The sequence below is a fragment of the Phacochoerus africanus genome, chromosome 1 (genome assembly GCF_016906955.1).
Source record: "Phacochoerus africanus isolate WHEZ1 chromosome 1, ROS_Pafr_v1, whole genome shotgun sequence".
NCBI lineage: Eukaryota > Metazoa > Chordata > Mammalia > Artiodactyla > Suidae > Phacochoerus > Phacochoerus africanus.
Genome location: NC_062544.1, coordinates 7,972,467 through 7,989,067, shown reverse-complemented (window position 1 = coordinate 7,989,067; position 16,601 = coordinate 7,972,467). Strand labels below are relative to the sequence as shown.

The 16,601-nt window shown below is 55.7% G+C and overlaps 1 protein-coding gene across 7 annotated transcripts in view; it reads left to right on the top strand.

Moving 5' to 3' along the window:
- TNIP1 (TNFAIP3 interacting protein 1) overlaps positions 1–16,601 on the top strand; it is a 52,946-nt gene that overhangs the window by 14,715 nt on the left and 21,630 nt on the right. For 3 of the 7 annotated variants that reach the window (XM_047770227.1, XM_047770264.1, XM_047770327.1), the window contains exons 2-6: positions 6,687–6,858; positions 8,004–8,138; positions 9,511–9,596; positions 11,257–11,337; positions 14,523–14,714. In XM_047770227.1, coding sequence (XP_047626183.1) covers positions 6,723–6,858; positions 8,004–8,138; positions 9,511–9,596; positions 11,257–11,337; positions 14,523–14,714 — 630 coding nt within the window. In that variant the 5' untranslated portion in view covers positions 6,687–6,722. The remainder of the gene's footprint in view (positions 1–6,686; positions 6,859–8,003; positions 8,139–9,510; positions 9,597–11,256; positions 11,338–14,522; positions 14,715–16,601) is intronic. The other 4 variants (XM_047770441.1, XM_047770161.1, XM_047770392.1 and 1 more) reach the window with 3 other exon arrangements.

Genomic DNA, 16,601 nt, shown 5'->3' with positions numbered 1-16,601 from the left:
TCTTGAAAAATAGAGATTATGCTGTCTAGCCAAGAGGACTGGTTTCCTTGCTGGAAAACAGGGATGATAATTTTTACCTCTGCGGGGTGAGAAGAAAATGAGGTAATAATGGGCGTAATGGCACCGCCCGTGCCTGGCCTGTGGTAGCACGCACCTGTCAGGCCCTCTCCCAAACTCAGTTCACTGCTCCTTAATTGTCTTTTGCAACATTTGTCAACCAGCTGATAGCGCTGATCCTCCGCTCCCCTCCTCTCTGTCCCTAGGCTGATCGTGTGGAGCCTGGGTCTTGGAGGCTCAGTGGGGGCGGTGGGGCTCCCTCTGTGGGTGAGTCAGTGGAGGGGAGGGAGGGAGAAGGAAGGACACAGTGCACAGGCTGAGCTGGTGCCCGGGTGCAGGCCAGGCAGGAGGGGAGGACCCCGGGAAGGCTGCAGACCTCATCCAGGGGTTCCCAGCAGCTCTTGGGGGGGTGGGGTGGTGATAGCCCCCCCCCTCCCCCCCGATAGCACTACGGGAGGTCTGATGAGCCAGGGAAAACCATTTGGGCTTTAGTAGGGATTGGAGCTGGGGAGAGAAGCCTTTTCAAGGTCAGAAAGTTTTAAAAAGAGGACAATAAATTGCAAGTTCTGGAATGTTAGAACTAGGAAGGGCCTTAACCCTTGTCTGGTCTGCCCCCTTCTGTTGCGTTATTGCAGCTGTTGCCAACCCCTCCTTTTGGAAAACCAGGGCAGTGATGGAAGATGTTTGCCCTGGGGTACCTTGCCTAGATGGTGAGATTGCCGAGCCCTGGCCCTTCCTGTTACACCCCTTTATTTCTGACTTGATTGGAACGACTGACTAAATCCTCGGCTTCTCACTGGTGAGGGTGCCATGGTGGCTCGCAGCGTACACACCATCTAAAGCAGGTGCTGGGACTTTGCCGACAGTCATCAAGGGGGGCGTGGTCTGCTCTCTGATGGATGGACCTGGAGCCCCAGGTGCCCGATTATGAAATGGGTGGAGAGGACTGGAGCTCGGCCCCCGGTGCGGATGTGGGCAGGTTTCTGCTGCAGTTTGTGAGGTGCCGTCCTGATGCCTTGCTGCCATCAGCCCTTGGGGGACCTGCAGGACATTCCCAGTTGCCACAGAAGAAAATGAGGCTCATGTGGTGTAGCTTGCAGACAAGGCTCAGATCCTGCGTGGCTGTGGCTGTGGCGTGGGCCAGCAACCGTAGCTCTGATTCGACCTCTAGCCTGGGAACCTCCATATGCCGCAGGTATGGCCCTAAAAAGCAAAAAAAAAAGAAAGAAAGAACACAAGGCTCAGATGATTCCTAACCTTTTGTGAGTGTAGTACCATGGTCCTGGGCTTTTCATAGTTACATCTTCACCAGCTGGGGCGTTGTTCCAGTGTCCCTACTTAGTGGCTGTTTGCAGTTAACAGAAATGTAATGAATGCCACCACCAGTCAGCTGGGCCCAGTTATGGGGCTGCCTCAACCTTGTATGAAGAACCTGCTAAGTGCCAGGTACTTAGTGAGGTACTATTATTATTACTGTTTAGGAAAATTTTATTGTAAGATGAGTACCTCTCTTTGTTAACTAAACAGTCAGAAGGTGAAAGTGAGAACGTCCTTCCGATTGTACAGATATTGTTTCACTCTTTAATCTGACATCGGGTGGATTCTCATACTATTTCCGTTTTGCAGATGAGGCTGCCGAGGCCCAGAAAGGTTGAGGGGCTGATCCAGTATCGCACAGCTTGCAGGGGTGGGCAGAGCTGGGACCAGGGCAAGGCAGGCACAGGTGCGAGGCAGGTGCCGCTCAGAGCCGAGTACGCCCTTTGTCGCCCCCTGCGTGCCTCAGCTGCTCCCCCCCAGATCCCGCCCTGTTGGGACCCTTTCTTCCTGACTCCAAGGCTGTATTATTTGAGGGTGTGCTGGGACCCTTCTCTTTCCTGGCCTTAGGTCTCCATCGATCTTTAGACCATCACCCAGTTTCTCTCTAGTCCAGGCTCCTCCCTGTGCTCGTGAAGGAACTGAGGTGCAAAAAGTGGACAGCTTGCCTATGGCCTTGAGAGTGGGCAGCAGGGTAGCTGCCAGGACCTTTGACTTTCTGTCCTGTGTCTTCTTCCTGGAGAGCCCTTCTCTGTACCACACCGCCACCCCCGCCCACCAGCATCCCTGGCAGGCAGCCCCTGCCTCTGCCTGGAGGGGTGGCTGCTGGCTACAGTGACCTCCTGACTCCCACTACCAGGGATCTGCTTGGGCTTTTCCCCTGGGGCCAGAGAGAACCTCACTCCCCCCAGGGTTGCAGGGTCTAGCTGTCCCCAGGAGGCAGCTGGTGCCCAGTGGCATTGCCTTGGGCCGATCACGTTCCCAAGCGGCCCTCAGTTTCCTTTTCAGACATCAGCCTTGCCTTGGTGCCAAGGCTGTTGTGAGAATCCAATGGAAAAATAGTGCCTGAGAAACTCTGCGTGTTCTGCCAACATTACTGGCTGTGCACATTCATATCATTTGAGGGGCCTGGGAGCCCCCACTGCTGGCACCAGCACGTGGCTGGTGGCCAGACTGCTGCAGATGGGCTGAAGCATTTCAGTGCAGAAGCTGGAATGTGAATTTACTTCTGAATCCAACCTTTTTCCACCCTGTTCTTTTCGGGCAGGGGCTGTGATTTGGGTCCACACTCCCACCCACCTCATCCCCTTACCTGCTCACCTGTCAACCTGTCGTGCCACCTCCTCCTCCTGTTTTGGGCCGGCCCCTCCTTCAGTTTCAGCAGCATCTCCTCCAGCTTTATACGGTATGGTTGCTGCCTGGCCTGCCATATCATCTGGGCCCTTTTCTGCCCCCAGACCAGTCCTTTCTGGTTCCAGTGGGCACCCCCAGCCTCCTCAGGGTGGGCTGTGGGACCCCCTTCCTCCTCCCTCCTCCCTGTGGCCCCTCACCAGGATCTTGTTTTGGAAGAAGGTCTGAGCTGGCTTCCTCTGTTGGTGTCCACTTGGTGGCAGCTTGGGGGGTCACCTCTCTGTAGCTGCTGGAACCCAGGCTCAGGTGGATAAGGCGTTGGGGCCAGATTCAGCAAGAAGATGGATGGAGCCTCCGCTTTGTTGTGGGGTCACAGCACAGGAGCAGAAATGAGGGGTGGGGGCAGTGGCAGACTGGAAAGAGAGCAGGGACCTTCCGGTTCCAGCTCCATCCTGAACGTTTTGTGTGACCTTGGCCCTTGTGCTCTGGACCCTCACCCCTGCCGTCACACCATGAAGGAGGGTCAGACGAGCTGAGGCCCCAGGGTGCCGCACACTGAGCTCTGGTACTGCCCTACGCGACGGGTGGTCAGGGCCTCCTCTCCCCCGTCCACACCCCCTCTTGTGGCCTGTGCCAGAGGGGGAAACGTGACGTCAGCCTGGGATGCAGGACAGTGATGCAAACCCTCATTCCAAGAGTCTTGGGGCCCCTGCTAACGGGCCTCGTGGCCCTGGGAGGTTCCTGCCCCGCTCTGTCATCCTGGGAATGAGACCCCGCTCCAGGAAAGGTCTAAAAGCTGCGCTGTTGAGGAGAGTTCCCGTCTGCCCAGCAGCATCCTGGAACTGCCACTGACCATCTGGGCATGAGGTCAGCGGGACGTGGAAAGTCCCTGTTCCTCTCTTTGTGTTTCTTTCCTCCCGCGGTCCAGGCCCTCCCTTGGGTGACTCCTGTGCTCTCGAGAGGACTTTCTCACAATAGACTGTTTGGCCTGGGCTCCCTCTACCCTGCTGCCCCCTGCCGCCAGGCTCTGCCTGCTGAGGCTGGAGTCAGGAGAATAACCCTGCCTGCCCCTCCTCTGTGCCGCCCCCCGCCCCCCTCCAATCAGCCCCCTTCCCTGTCAGTTCCGCAGTGCTGAGGGAGCGTGTGCGTGGTTTGGAGGATGTAGAGATGGGATTTCAGTTCCTGTAGCCTGCATCCTGCTCTGCCGCTTGGCTTTTACATCTGGGCATCTCTGCGGGAGCACAGCTGTGCCAGCTCTGATTCTAGAAGTGTATAGCTGTCCCGGTGCCTCTGGTTAGTGGGCTCTCGGGATGTTTGTACCCGGCCTCTCAGGAGACAGGCATAAGGTCAAGGGCTCCTCTGGTCCTTTTAGTCTCTCTGCTCTGATTAGAGGTTTCCTGGGGCGCTGTTCTAGATCACTCTGAAGACCAGATGGTCTAGTAGACCAGATGGACTCGGTTCCAGCTCCCATGGAACTTCTAATCTACAGGGCAAGCCAGAAGTGGGGTAAAAAACACACCCAAACCGCCACATAATATGTCACCTGTGAGTTCCACGTAGGCTGATTGTGGAGTGGTGAGCAGGAACCCAGACCCCTGCTGTCACTTATCCCCAAAGGTGACTGCAGCCCCTTCCAGCTCTCAGCCTCCCGGTTGGGGAACTCCATTCAGCTCTCAGTCACGGCTCACCGTCCAAGCGCCAGGCCCGTGCTGGTGGCAGAGATGCGTAGCGCCTGCTCCTGCCTCCAGGGGGTTCTCAGTCAGATGCGGATGCTTGCATCCCTCCTACACACTGGGTCGAGGGCGTTCCTGGAGGGGCACTCAGGAGCCATGGGAGCAGAGAAGAAAGACACCCTTCCCCCCATGTCTGCCAACATTTCAAGCCTCTCACTCTTCCAGTCATTGGGCCACATGCCTTTTAATTCAATGAGCACGTCAGTGCTTTATGGCTCTGCTGTGTAACATTGACCTTTCAAGTGAAAAACAAGTCCCCACTAAGCTGACTGGTAACTTGTGTGTTGCGCGCGTGGGCAGCTGTCCTTTGCAGAGCGTGGGTACCTCTCCAAGTCTGTATTTATCTTGTTTGTCTGCCGTTGGGGGAGGGGGCCTACAAGCTAGAACTTGGTTTTTCTTCCTGACTCGTGGCCTCCCACGGTCATGGGGACCCTCAGGGGAAAAGTCCTTGTTTTCTCTTGTGCTCCAGGGCAGGGGAAACAGCCCCGGAGGTACCCGGGTAGATAGCCCCAAGTTACCCTGCCAGCAGGCTTGAACTTGCATTTTGTCTCTCTGGCCTGAGTCTTGGGGTGCCCCCCCCAACCCCGCGCGCGCTGGGTGAGGGGAGCAGGGGATTAACTCAGCTTTCTTCGGGGGAACTGGATTTGCATCCTGGCCCCTGTTGCTGGCCCTGTAATCCTGTCTCTGTTCCTTAACCTCCCTGAGCCTCCACTATAAAATGAGGATGATCAATGGTGTATTTTAGGGCTGCTGAGCCGCTTAACTGAGATAATGCCTCTGAAGTGTGAAATGCAGTGCCTGGCAAGTAGGTTAATGAATGGTGGCTGTTAGTCTTTTTCTTTTTTCACTCTTTTCTTTCAGCAAGCACTGTGTAGTCCTCAAAGGGTCTTTGAGGACCCCTGCCTGAAAGCTTTTGCCCTGGGGGTGGTGATGTTGGGAGGTTTCAGGAGCCCCAAGTGCCTCTGCAGTTCCCAGTGGAGGCCTTTGGAGCTCTGTGATAGGGGGCAAGCTTTTGTGGGGCTGGAGGCTGAATCAGTGTTTCAGCCTCAGGGCCTTTGCACTTACTGTTCCCTATGCCTAAAATATTATTCCCCAGATATCTGCATGGCTAGTTCCCTCACCTCTTTCAGGTCTTTGCTGAAAATAACTCCTTCTCTGTCAGGCCTTTCCTGACAGCTCCATTCAAAGTCGAAGTCCCTGCCTCGTGCTTCCTTGCTTCATTTTTGTCTTTGGATGTTTTCCCCACCCCTAATTCTGTGTTCATCGCACAATCGATCCGTTTACCTCCCTCCATCACTAGAATATAAGCTCCATGAGGGGTTTTTGTCTATCTCGTTTGCTGATAATTTCCTAGCGCCTAGACGAGTGCCCGGCACAGAGTGGATGCTCAATAAACAATTGCGGCGTGAATGAATGCGAGAAGGATGTTTCTCACTAAGTCACAGAACTGACATTCTGAAATCACTTTGCGGAGCGGTTTCAGTGAAGTGGAGCCGGTGAAATTGAACAGAGTCATAGAGGGCTTGCTGCACACGTCAACAGCGGTTTGATGGAAAATCCATCTGTTCATTAGAACTGGCAAGAGGAGGTTGACTCTGTCAATTCGTATATTAAATATTAGTCAGGGGGTTTTCTTCTTTCTTTTAAAAAAAGTTAACATACATATAAATGGAGCCTTGGATTGGATTGACTTGCTTATCCCTTTGGGCACGAGCATTTCGCTTTAAAGATCACTGATTTAGTGTATGACTTTCATTTCCCCTCCTCAGAGAGGGGAAGGGACTGCCCATGATCCACAGTGAGTTAATAGCTAGACCATTTATTCATTTGGTAAGTGTTCGTTGGGCATTCCCGTCGTAGCTACCATGCCGGGCGCTGGGGATGCAGTGATGGAGGACCCCATCAACAGGACATGAGCTTGCATTTTGACTCCGGGACCAGTGCTCTTTCTTGTACTCCACGTTGCATCTCACAAGTTGACTGCTGCTCCAAATGAATCAGCGGTGCAGTGAGGCTGCTAAAAGAAATGGGTGCCGTTCTTAGGTTGCATTAAGAGAGGCAAGGTGTCCCGATCCAAGGAGGTGACGCTCCTGTTCTAAAGTGCCATGACCAGACCAGCCTGAAGTGCTGTGTTCCCTTGCGGGTGATGGGGACTGCTTTGGGGAGTATTGATTGACTAGGATGCCTCAGTGGCTTGGCCAGCCCGCTGACATACTGCTGTTGTCCTTACAGCCAGGCGGGTACCACGGCAGGGGCTGAGCCACCCTCATGGAAGGGAGAGGACCATACCGGATCTACGACCCCGGGGGCGGCATGCCTCTGGAAGAGGCGTCCGCAGCTTTTGAGCGCCTAGTGGAGGAGAATTCCCGACTGAAGGAAAAGATGCAAGGGATAAGGATGTTAGGTAAAGCAGACCCTGCCCTCTTCCTGCAAGCCCCTCCCTGCAGCCTGCAGTGCCCCAGCTGGCATATGCCTCTGCCCAAGTCACCCCCTCCCTCCTGCCCCACTGCTGCGTCTTTGTGCACTTCAGCAGCACGGTGGCAGCACTCCCAGCATCCCAGAATCGTGATGACAGGACTCAGAATAGCTTGAGGGACCGAGAAGGAGGCCAGGTGTGGGAGAGAGGGAGCAGGCAGGCCCAGTCTGTGGCCATGGACGCAGAATGGGCCGTCTTCCAGAAGCACCAGAAATGGGGAGAGCTGACATCACCAGGGCAACCAGGGTACGGTCCCCAAGGGCTAGAGCAGGGAGCCGAGCTTGGCTTGAAGCAAGGCAGGAGTGGGCCCTGGATTCCTCTGTCCTGGCTTTGGCTCAAGCTGTTGCCACGGCCTAGAACAAGCCCCCATAGCTCCGTAGGGCTGACTGGCTTCTAGCTCAGAGGCCGTCTTTTCCTCCATATGAGGCGTTCACTGGTTTTCCCATCCAGAGGGGTCTCTCTTTCCTCCAGGCTCCTCGAAAACTCTCCCTTTGCCTTGTTGCCACCTTCTCTGGGCTTAGGCTTTGGGGGGCGAGCACAGCTCCCCGTTTTCTAAATGCTTTTCCCCTTGCTTGGCACGTCTCAGCTTGGAATGGCGGATGGGGAGGGCAGGGAGGATGGGGGGTCCCCATCTCCACTTGTAAGAGAAAGAAAGTGAGGCCCAGAGCGGGGGTTGATGAGGTCAAGGGTCTTCTCCCTTCTGGCAGCCCCTGGCTGGGGGCTAAGGGGCTGGAGGGAGCCCCCCCAGGACCATGCCAGGGGGCCTCAGAGAGCCTCAGGCTCTGTGGAGTATCCAGCCAGGTGCGGTGGGAGCAGGGCAGAAAGAGGGTGCCGGGGGCCAGGAGTTTGTTCTAGAGTCCTCCCTGACTGCAGGCCGCTGCTTTAGCAGGCCTGTTTCTAGTTGTGCAGAAGGACTCGTGTCCACTCAACCTGGGAGGTGGTGGGGGGAGCGAAGCCCAGGGCCTGGAGCGCCAAGAGCCAGGCAGAAGCAAGGCTGGGGGCCCAGGGCGGGAGAACTAGCACACCCAGCTGAGCAATTCCTTTCGTTCCCCCTCACCGCACCGTCTCCCCAGGAGAGCTTCTGGAAGAGTCCCAGATGGAAGCATCCAGGCTGCGGCAGAAGGCCGAGGAGCTGGTCAGGGACAATGAGCCGCTCCCATCACCGTCTCCCTCGTTGGCCTCCTTTGACCACCTGGCCGAGCTCACAGGTACACGGGGGAGCCCGGGGTGTCCCCTCAGCGCCATGCTCCTCACTCTCGAGCCCCTTAACCCTGCACCTGCTTCGTCATCAGAAACCCACCTCTCCCTCGTTCATCCTTAGGCCACAGGGCATCTTCCCGGTCATGCTTTGGCTCTAGGCTCCCACAGGAGGTCAAATGTGGAAGGGACCTCAAATCTTCCGGTCTTGTCCAAAAATGACTGGTGACTCAGCGCTCCTGATGCCCCGGCAGACATTAGAGATGGATCGCAATAATCCACCTCACCCCGGATGTGGATGCAGCATCTTTGGCAGCATGCTTATTCAGTGAATGTGTAATGAGCAGCTCCTCTGTGCCAGGCACCTTGCTCCAGACAGCCACATCGGGTCACCGGAGTTGGCCTCTGAGTGGAAGGCTCTCTGGTCTGGCCCCCACCTTGCGTTTTACCGTTACGAAGCTGAGGCTGGTGGGAGGCCTGTGCTTGCCCGTCAGCCTGCTGTGGGGTCTTTCAGATGCCAGGTTCCATGTGTCCCTATTAAAGGGAAGCATTGACTGGGACTGAGGGCCAAAGTCCTGTGTGTGCCCCATGTGCCTCTGGCCTGTCTCCAGGTCCAGCGCAAGGTCCGGGACTAGGGAGGAGAAGGTCCCCACGCGGGGAGCTCACAGGCCTCCTGCTGCAGCCCCGCCTAACGGTCTCAGGCCAGGCCCGTGTGCCAGCCTCCCATCTGGCTGCTGGGTGCATTTGCTGAATGGACACGTGGAGGAAAGTGATGATCTCCGAGTCAACTGTGCTGCGGGCAGAGGGCCTTGCCAGCCTCCGCGTGTCCATTCGCCAGTGTTTTCTGAGTCCTGGATGGCTGCCAGCGCCTCACTCCAAGGGGCTATGCACTTTCCCTCAAAGAGCTCCCTGTGGCAAGAGCCCCAGCAGCTTGGGGAGTAGGGGCCAAGTTCGAGTCCTGGTTCTGCACAGTGCTGGCTGTGTGACCACAGGCTCATTGCTGACCTTTCCAAGCCTCAGTGTCCTCACCTTTGAAATGGGGATACAGAGCTGTCTTGAGACTCAACTGAGATAATGTATATGTACCCACCTTGTTAATTGCACACTGTCATCCTTGAGGCAGGTCCAGGGTAGCAAGGAGCAGTGGCCACCTTGGGCTTTTCCCAGCAGGTCTCAGGAAGGTAGTCTCTGTGCAGGTTCTGCTCCATCACTCCAGAGCCAGTGGTTTTCCCAGGCTACCTGTCCCCGCTGGGACCACCTCCCATTTTCCCAGACTTGCATAGGGAACTCTCAGAACTCTTCTGGCCAAGGCCATCTTTAAAGGGGTGGCATCTGGGCTTTCCCCCTTTGCTGCTGCTCACCCGTGTTTTCTCAATTCTCCAGGAAAGGAGGCAGATGTCCCAGCACCCGCCGCTGACCCTGCACACCCCAGTGGCAAGCCAGAGCCAGTCCCCAAACCTCCATCCAGTGTAAGTTGCACTTGGAGTCATGGCCGAACGTGGTCTGGATCTCAAGGTCACGTTGGTTGATGCAGGAACAAGAGCAGAGAGGGTCGGGGTCGGGAAACCCGGCCTCTGACTTTTTGGGTGATATTGGCAAGTTGAGCTCAGTCGTTTTCAAATGCGGGTTAAACCTTCCTGGAAGACCCTGATATACACAAGGAGTTGCTCCCATTTGCTAGATTGTGTCGTGTTAAGCCTGTGTCACCTGCAGGGTACTTAGAAAGCAGAAGGATGCAACAGGCACCTCACCGTTCCCTACAGGGGCCCAGAAATTGTCTTCTGTAGATTTGCCTCGAGAAGTTTTGCTGGGTGTCCTAGGACTAGAAGGGACCCAAATGGTCATATCATCTAGAGCCTCCATCCCACCGATGAGACACGGAAAGAGAAGAGCAGCTTCTCAGGCCATGCAGACAGCCGGGGAAATGCAGAGGGAAGGGGAAACTGTGTAGCGGGTGCCGAGATCCAGAGCGGGGTTCCGAGTGGCCACGAGGCTCAGCAGAAGCTGAGCACTGAGTCCTCCCACCCCTGCCCTTTCGTGGGAGGAGGGAAGGCTGAATTAGCCTTGGTTCGACCAAGTTCAAGAGCAATCCCAGAACTAATTGCTGGTTCAGAGGGACCATCGGCACATCCGTTGTTTGCACAGCCAATACCTTCTCCTTGGACCGGCTGGAAGATGTGGAAGAGTCTGGTGTCCTTGGACACCCTGCGTTTGGATGTGTCCTGAAAAAGCCTCTCCAAATTTGCTGCTGCTTCTTTGGAACTTATCCCAGATCAGACCACTCCTCTGGGACCTCTGGGACTGAGGACCTCTGGGTTAGGCTGGTACAGGATCATTCTGGCAGTGGCTGTACCAACTGTTGTCTGTGTTCTCCAGGTGACCAGTCAGAGACACCTGGGCCCGGGAGACGGCTTTGATGCTGTAGCAGGAAGGTTGGACTTGCAGTCCTTGGCATGCAGTCCTGCTTTTGCATTAATTAAGGCGGTTTCCTCATCTGTCCAAAGGAGACAGAGCCTTCTAACTACCCCATGGGTTGCTTTGAGAAAAAATGGAGTTCACGAAAACATTTTAAAAGGCCAAGGTTGGAGTTCCCGTCGTGGTTCAGTGGTTTAACGAATCCAACTAGGAACCGTGAGGTTGCGGGTTCGATTCCTGGCCTTGCTCAGTGGGTTAAGGATCTGGCGTTGCCGTGAGCTGTGGTGTAGGTCGCAGATGAGGCTCGGATCCCGCGTTGCTGTGGCTCTGGCGTAGGCCAGCGGCTACAGCTCCAATTTGACCCCTAGCCTGGGAACCTCCATTGCCACGGGAGCGGCCCAAGAAATGGCAAAAGTAAATTAATTAATTAAAAAAAAAAAGGGCAAGGCCATTAAAAAAGGTACAATCCTAAAGAGCTAGTGGTTTGAGGTCAGCTAGTATAGCATCCCATGGAGGGACGTGACCTCAAACCACACAGTGGGTTGCGGGCAGACTTTTGCTGGGGTTTTTGCTTCTGTGAGTTCATCCCGGGCCGGCTCCCCTCACACTGAGGGGCTGCCCAAAGGACTTGGACATGAGAAGGGATTTTTGTCCTTAACGTTCTCTGCCCCCACGATACTCTCAGGCAGCCCCTGACTTCTTTTTTCCGCACAGGGCACCTCCTCTGAATTTGAAGTGGTCCCCACTGAGGGGCACTCTCCACCAGAGAGCGGTGGCCACACCAGAAATGCGATGGTGAGTGGACAGGTCCCTGGGCAGGTCCTCCGTCTCCTCTCTGTGTCTGCTCTGGCCCCTGGGTGAGAGGCTCAGGATCTGCTCACATCCCCCGGGCATGCCGGAGTCACCTGGGGGACACGCGCGAGAGGCCGGCGCCAGGGGATGCTTCTTGCTCACATATGCAAATCCCCGGCTGGTGACTTCCCCGTGGGCCTTAAGAGCACCTGACCACTGTGAAAGCCCAGGCATGTCGCCAGCACGGCCGCCAAGTGCCCGGCAACTCCACGCGCTGTGACTCAGCCTTTGGAGCCTGTGGGCTCCCAGCCCAGCTAGAGTAGAAAGGGTCAGAGAGGCGGAGAACAGCTTAAGGCAGGTGATTGGGCCTTTTGTGCAGGCTCTCCGTTCCTCCCAGGCTCCCCCTCAGGGCCCACAGGTCAGAGGTTAAACCTCCCACGCACACGCCCGCCCACACATACACAGAGTCCTCCAGTCCTGGGGCGTCCATCTGGCATCCTCATTCTGTCCCTGACCCTACTGGCTGCCTTTCTTCCCTCTGTCTTCCTGCTCTCTCTTCAAATAGTGGAGCTAGGAGTTCCCGTCATGGCTCAGCAGAAACGAATCTGACTGGTGTCCATGAGGACGCAGGTTCGATCCCTGGCCTTGCTCAGTGGGTTAAGGATCTGGCGTTGCTGTGGCTGCAGTGTAGGCCGGCGGCTACAGCTCCAGTTCAACCCCTAGCCTGGGACTCTCCATATGCCATGGGGGCAGCCCTAAAAAAAATAATAATAATAATAAAAGAAAAATAAAAGAAAAAATAAATAAAATAAAATAGTGGAGCTATTGGAGAATCACTGAGAAAGGTGTGGAATGTTCTTTACAGGCTCTTAAGTCCCACTGTCTCTTCCTTCTTCCTTGCTCACGTTGAGATTTTTTGTTTGTAATATGGGCATTAAGTGGCCTCACTCTCCACTGATAACCTTGGTCTACACTGCCTGTTCCACCAAGGATTTGGGGCACAGAGGCTGCTCTTTAGTTCACTGACTGCATCTTGTGTGTCTCAGTCCCCAGTGCAAGGTCCCCAACAGGTTGTCATCCAGCTTACACTAGCATGCCTTCAGAGACGGAGGGCTCATCACAGCATTAGGCAGCTCTGAGCATTAGAAAGGTTTTGTGTTTTGTCTCCTGGGAACTTCTGTCCCCTTGTCCTGTTCTGTCCCTGAGGGGTCTGAGAAATTGGCTGAGGGGGCAAGACCCTCTTCTCAGACAGAATTTCACTCTGTGGCTTAGGATTTCATCTCGTTAATAGGTTGCTCCTTAGCCCCAGCACGTGCCTAGTCTGTGCTGAGCAAAGACAGGACAGCCTTCCTGCCTTCTGGGAGCTTGAGTCCAGTCAGAGAAGTCAAGGGATGAAGCAATTCCTTTTTTTGCCTTTTCTAGGACTGCTTCCTGCGCATATGGAGGTTCCCAGGCTAGGGGGTCTAATCGGAGCTGTAGCCGCCAGCAGCCTACGCCAGAGCCACAGCAATGCGGGATCCAAGCCTCATCTGGGACCTACACCACAGCTCATGGCAACGCTAGATCCTTAACCCACTGAGCAAGGCTAGGGACCGAACCTGTAACCTCATGGTTCCTAGTCGGATTCGTCAACCACTGCGCCACGATGGGAACTCCTGTGAGGCAGTTCTTGAGCCTTAAAGAGAACACTGCTTACCACCTCAGATCCCTTGTGGAAAGAGGTGGTGGGGGAATGAAGGCAGAACTGAAGCCGCAGCAGCACCTGTTAGAAGATGCTAACAGCATTACGTAGGCATCCACTGGACACCACGCTGTGGCTCTCAGGGCATTGCCACTGCTGTGGAGGTCAGACACAGGCGGTCACAAGTTCCGGTCTTGGCTCTGCCGCTGATTCGTTAGGTGACTTGGGGCAAGTTCCTTCTCCCTATGTCTTGATTTCTGAGCCTGAACCCTGAGGCTCCCCATGGCTCTGACAGCCTGTGACTCCTATCAGTGTTTAGGGGAGGCCCGCTGCGAAGCTGAAGCGTGGGCAGGGCTGGGGATGATGAGCAGAGGGGACCCCATGGAAAGGCAGCATGAGGAGGCCTGGGGCCTGGCATGGGGGGGCGGGGCTTGGGCAGGGGACGGTGGGGACTCGGACGCCTGGCTGTGGAGCCAGGCTTGATGCAGTCAGTTGTCGGGCGGCTGTGTGAATCCTTGGCCACGAAGTGGGCATAACTGAGGAACTGTCTTTGGTAAGAGTGTTCTGGACGGAGAGATGGAGAGGAGAGAGAGATTGATTCTGAGATTCGAGTGTCTTGCCCACAATTTGCTTCATTTTTTTACATTCTCTACTAAAGCAGGATTCTTTTTTTTTTTTTTTAATTTTTTTGATTTTTTGCTTTTTAGGGCGGCACCCGCAACATATGGAGGTTCCCGGGCTAGGGGTCGAATCGGAGCTACAGCTGCCGGCCTACACCACAGCCACAGCCACACAGGATCCGAGCTGCATCTGTGACCTACACCACAGCTCATGACAACGCCAGAACCTTAACCCACTGAGTGAGGCCAGGGATCGAACCCACAACCTCATGGTTCCTAATCGGATTCATTTCTGCTGAGCCATGATGGGAACTCCGTAGATCAGGATTCTTTGAACCGTCTCGAGCTATAATTCCTGACATATTTTGCGTCTTGGGTCCTCTGAGAAGCTGATGAATATGCTTGGACCATTTTCCAGAAGGGACTATGCAGACGTAATATTCAGATGGCTTTGGTTTCTGTGTGGCTCCCTGGTCAAGGCTTCCTGAGTTGAGGAAGCGGTGCTGTATATGGAGCCTTACGCCTTTCCTGGGCTTGCTACCTTCGTGTGTCATTTCACTGGCCTCAGAACCCCGCGGGGTGGAAGGGAAGAAAAGGGGCACGTGCATCTAATAGATGAAGGTTCTGAGGCCCAGTGGACAAGTGACTTAGCCACTGGCACTTGGTGAGGCCCAGAGTGTGGGAGGAAGGTGGCTCCACCACTGGTAAGCCTGCCAGGGGTCTGGGAGTCCCGGGTCCCGCCCTGTGAGTCAGCCCCAGACGGGGAGCCTGCGCAATTGAAGAATTTCCCTGATCAGAGGGGGAAACTGAGTCATGAGGAATGAGGGCGTGGAGGGAGAATGGCTGGTGGCACCTGCCAGACCCTGGTCCCCCTCCCCACACCCCAGGAGCTGGGCCCCCTGCCCCACGAGGACGGCAACCTGATGTTGCACCTGCAGCGCCTGGAGACCACCCTGAGCGTGTGCGCCGAGGAGTCGGACCACAGCCAGCTCTTCATGCACCTGGGCCGCATGGCCCTGGAATTCAACCGGCTGGCCTCCAAGGTGCACAAGAACGAGCAGCGTACCTCCATCCTGCAGGTGAGCCTGGGCCGGCGGAGGGCGGCCCAGAATCGGCGTGGTTTCCCTCCACTTCCTCCAGCTCGTCTGGGGAGTCCAGGGTACCACGGGGACTTCCAAGGGGGAGGGCGGGGCCCAGCTTGGGCGTCTTGTTCGGGGCGGCGAGCAGGGTAGGGAAGTTGTGGGAAGGGACGAGGAAAGGAAGGAAGTTGGGACATAATGGGTGGACGATGCAAGTTTCGTGGTTGGGGCCCCTCGAGGCTGCGGCTGATCGGCCCTGCCTTTGTCCTCCACATCAGGTGGGGAAGGGAGGGAACCGGCACAGGTCCCCCCAGTGTGTCCTGTCCCTGCCACTGGAGATGGGACGGTCATTATCCCCGCCTCACAGGGGAGGCCACAGCCCTCCGGAGGTGATCTTTTGTTTGTTTGTTTGCCTAAGGTGCCCCAGCTAGTGGGTGGTCCTGCTTGATTTGAACCTCAGTCTGTCACCTTCCAGCGTCCATGCTGCCCCTACCCTCCCAGCCTGCCTCCCCGATGGAGAAGGCTTCCTTTCATAACCCTCCCTGTGCTGTGGGAGTGAGGTCAGATTTCCTTCTGAGGCCAGACCTTGGGGCCGTGTGGTCTTTGGTTCCGGGAGTGACTCTTTATTGCTCTCTGACCTTGGACGAGTCTCTCTCTGTCCCCCGCCATCCTCCTCAGGGACATGGGGCTGGAAATCCGTCCCTTTGGGGACTGCTGTGAGTATGAAATGAAGCCCCAGTACAGCCCACAGCATAGTAAGCACTCGAAAGGTGGTGACTGTTAGGCTTCTGTGGAGATGGGTCATTCACACTGGGCCGGGGTTCTGAGCTTTGAGGGCTTGGAGGTGGGGAAGGATTCACAGACGGTGAGACGGAGGCTCCGAGGACCCGCTCAGAGCTGAGCACCTGTCGCCTCCATGATGGCGCTGGAACTCCAAGGCTTCCTCCCTCCTAGACCCTCCTGTGGTCTCACTCACGTCAGCAAACATTTGGGTGCACACTTGACCGTGGGGGTGGAGTGTCCACTGTGTGCTGCCTTGGGGAGGACCTGGGTGGACAAGAGCAGGGGGGCATCCAGGCTGGAGGCAGGCGTGAGGAGAGCTGTGGGGAGCAGAGGACTCTGGGGAAAGCACGGGACTCCCACCCACCCCTGGAGGCTGGAGGAGTGATTGGAGCCTGGAGGGCCAGGCCAGGCCCCGGGAGACAGCTTTCAGATGTCAGCCAGGCTCAGCGGTGTCAAGGCTGAGCCCTGGGGAGGCGAACCTGGTGCATTGCCTGGGGCAGGAACACTCCTGAGTGTCAGCTCTTCAGCTTTCAAATGGGGATCTTGCCAAGCCCTGTTTTTGTATCAGGCTCATGTTTGTTTCCTTCTTAGCTGTTATCACAGTTTGTAATCATTTTATTAAGTGGTTTATTTCCTTTGTATTTTTTTGTTTTCTCTAATGCTCTCCGCTACCGGCCTCCCGAGAGGGGCCAGTAGCTTCTCCATCATATTCCCTGTTGTATGCTGGTGTCTTGACACATGGTGGGTGCTGAACGGGCATGTGGTGAATGAATGAACAAATGAACTCACACGTGAGCTCTCTTGGCCTCTTTGATGGAAAGCGTTGGCCTTTGTGACATCCTCTGTCTGCTGTGTGTGCATGGCATTTGCCTAGAGACTCAGAGGAAACAGCCCTCTAGCCCGCAAGCGTGGACAGCACAGAGCCTTCATCCGGGGCTTCCCTTAGTGACCGGGGCAGGACGTTCTGTTCCCCAGAGGCCCCGCCCAGGGCCATGGCATCCTGGGTATGTGCCAAGCCTTTGGGTGGAAGCAGATTAATCCAGTTCTTCCTCATTTATTCATTGATTTGTTTTTTGGATTACTCAGCCGTTTCCAAGGCCAGGT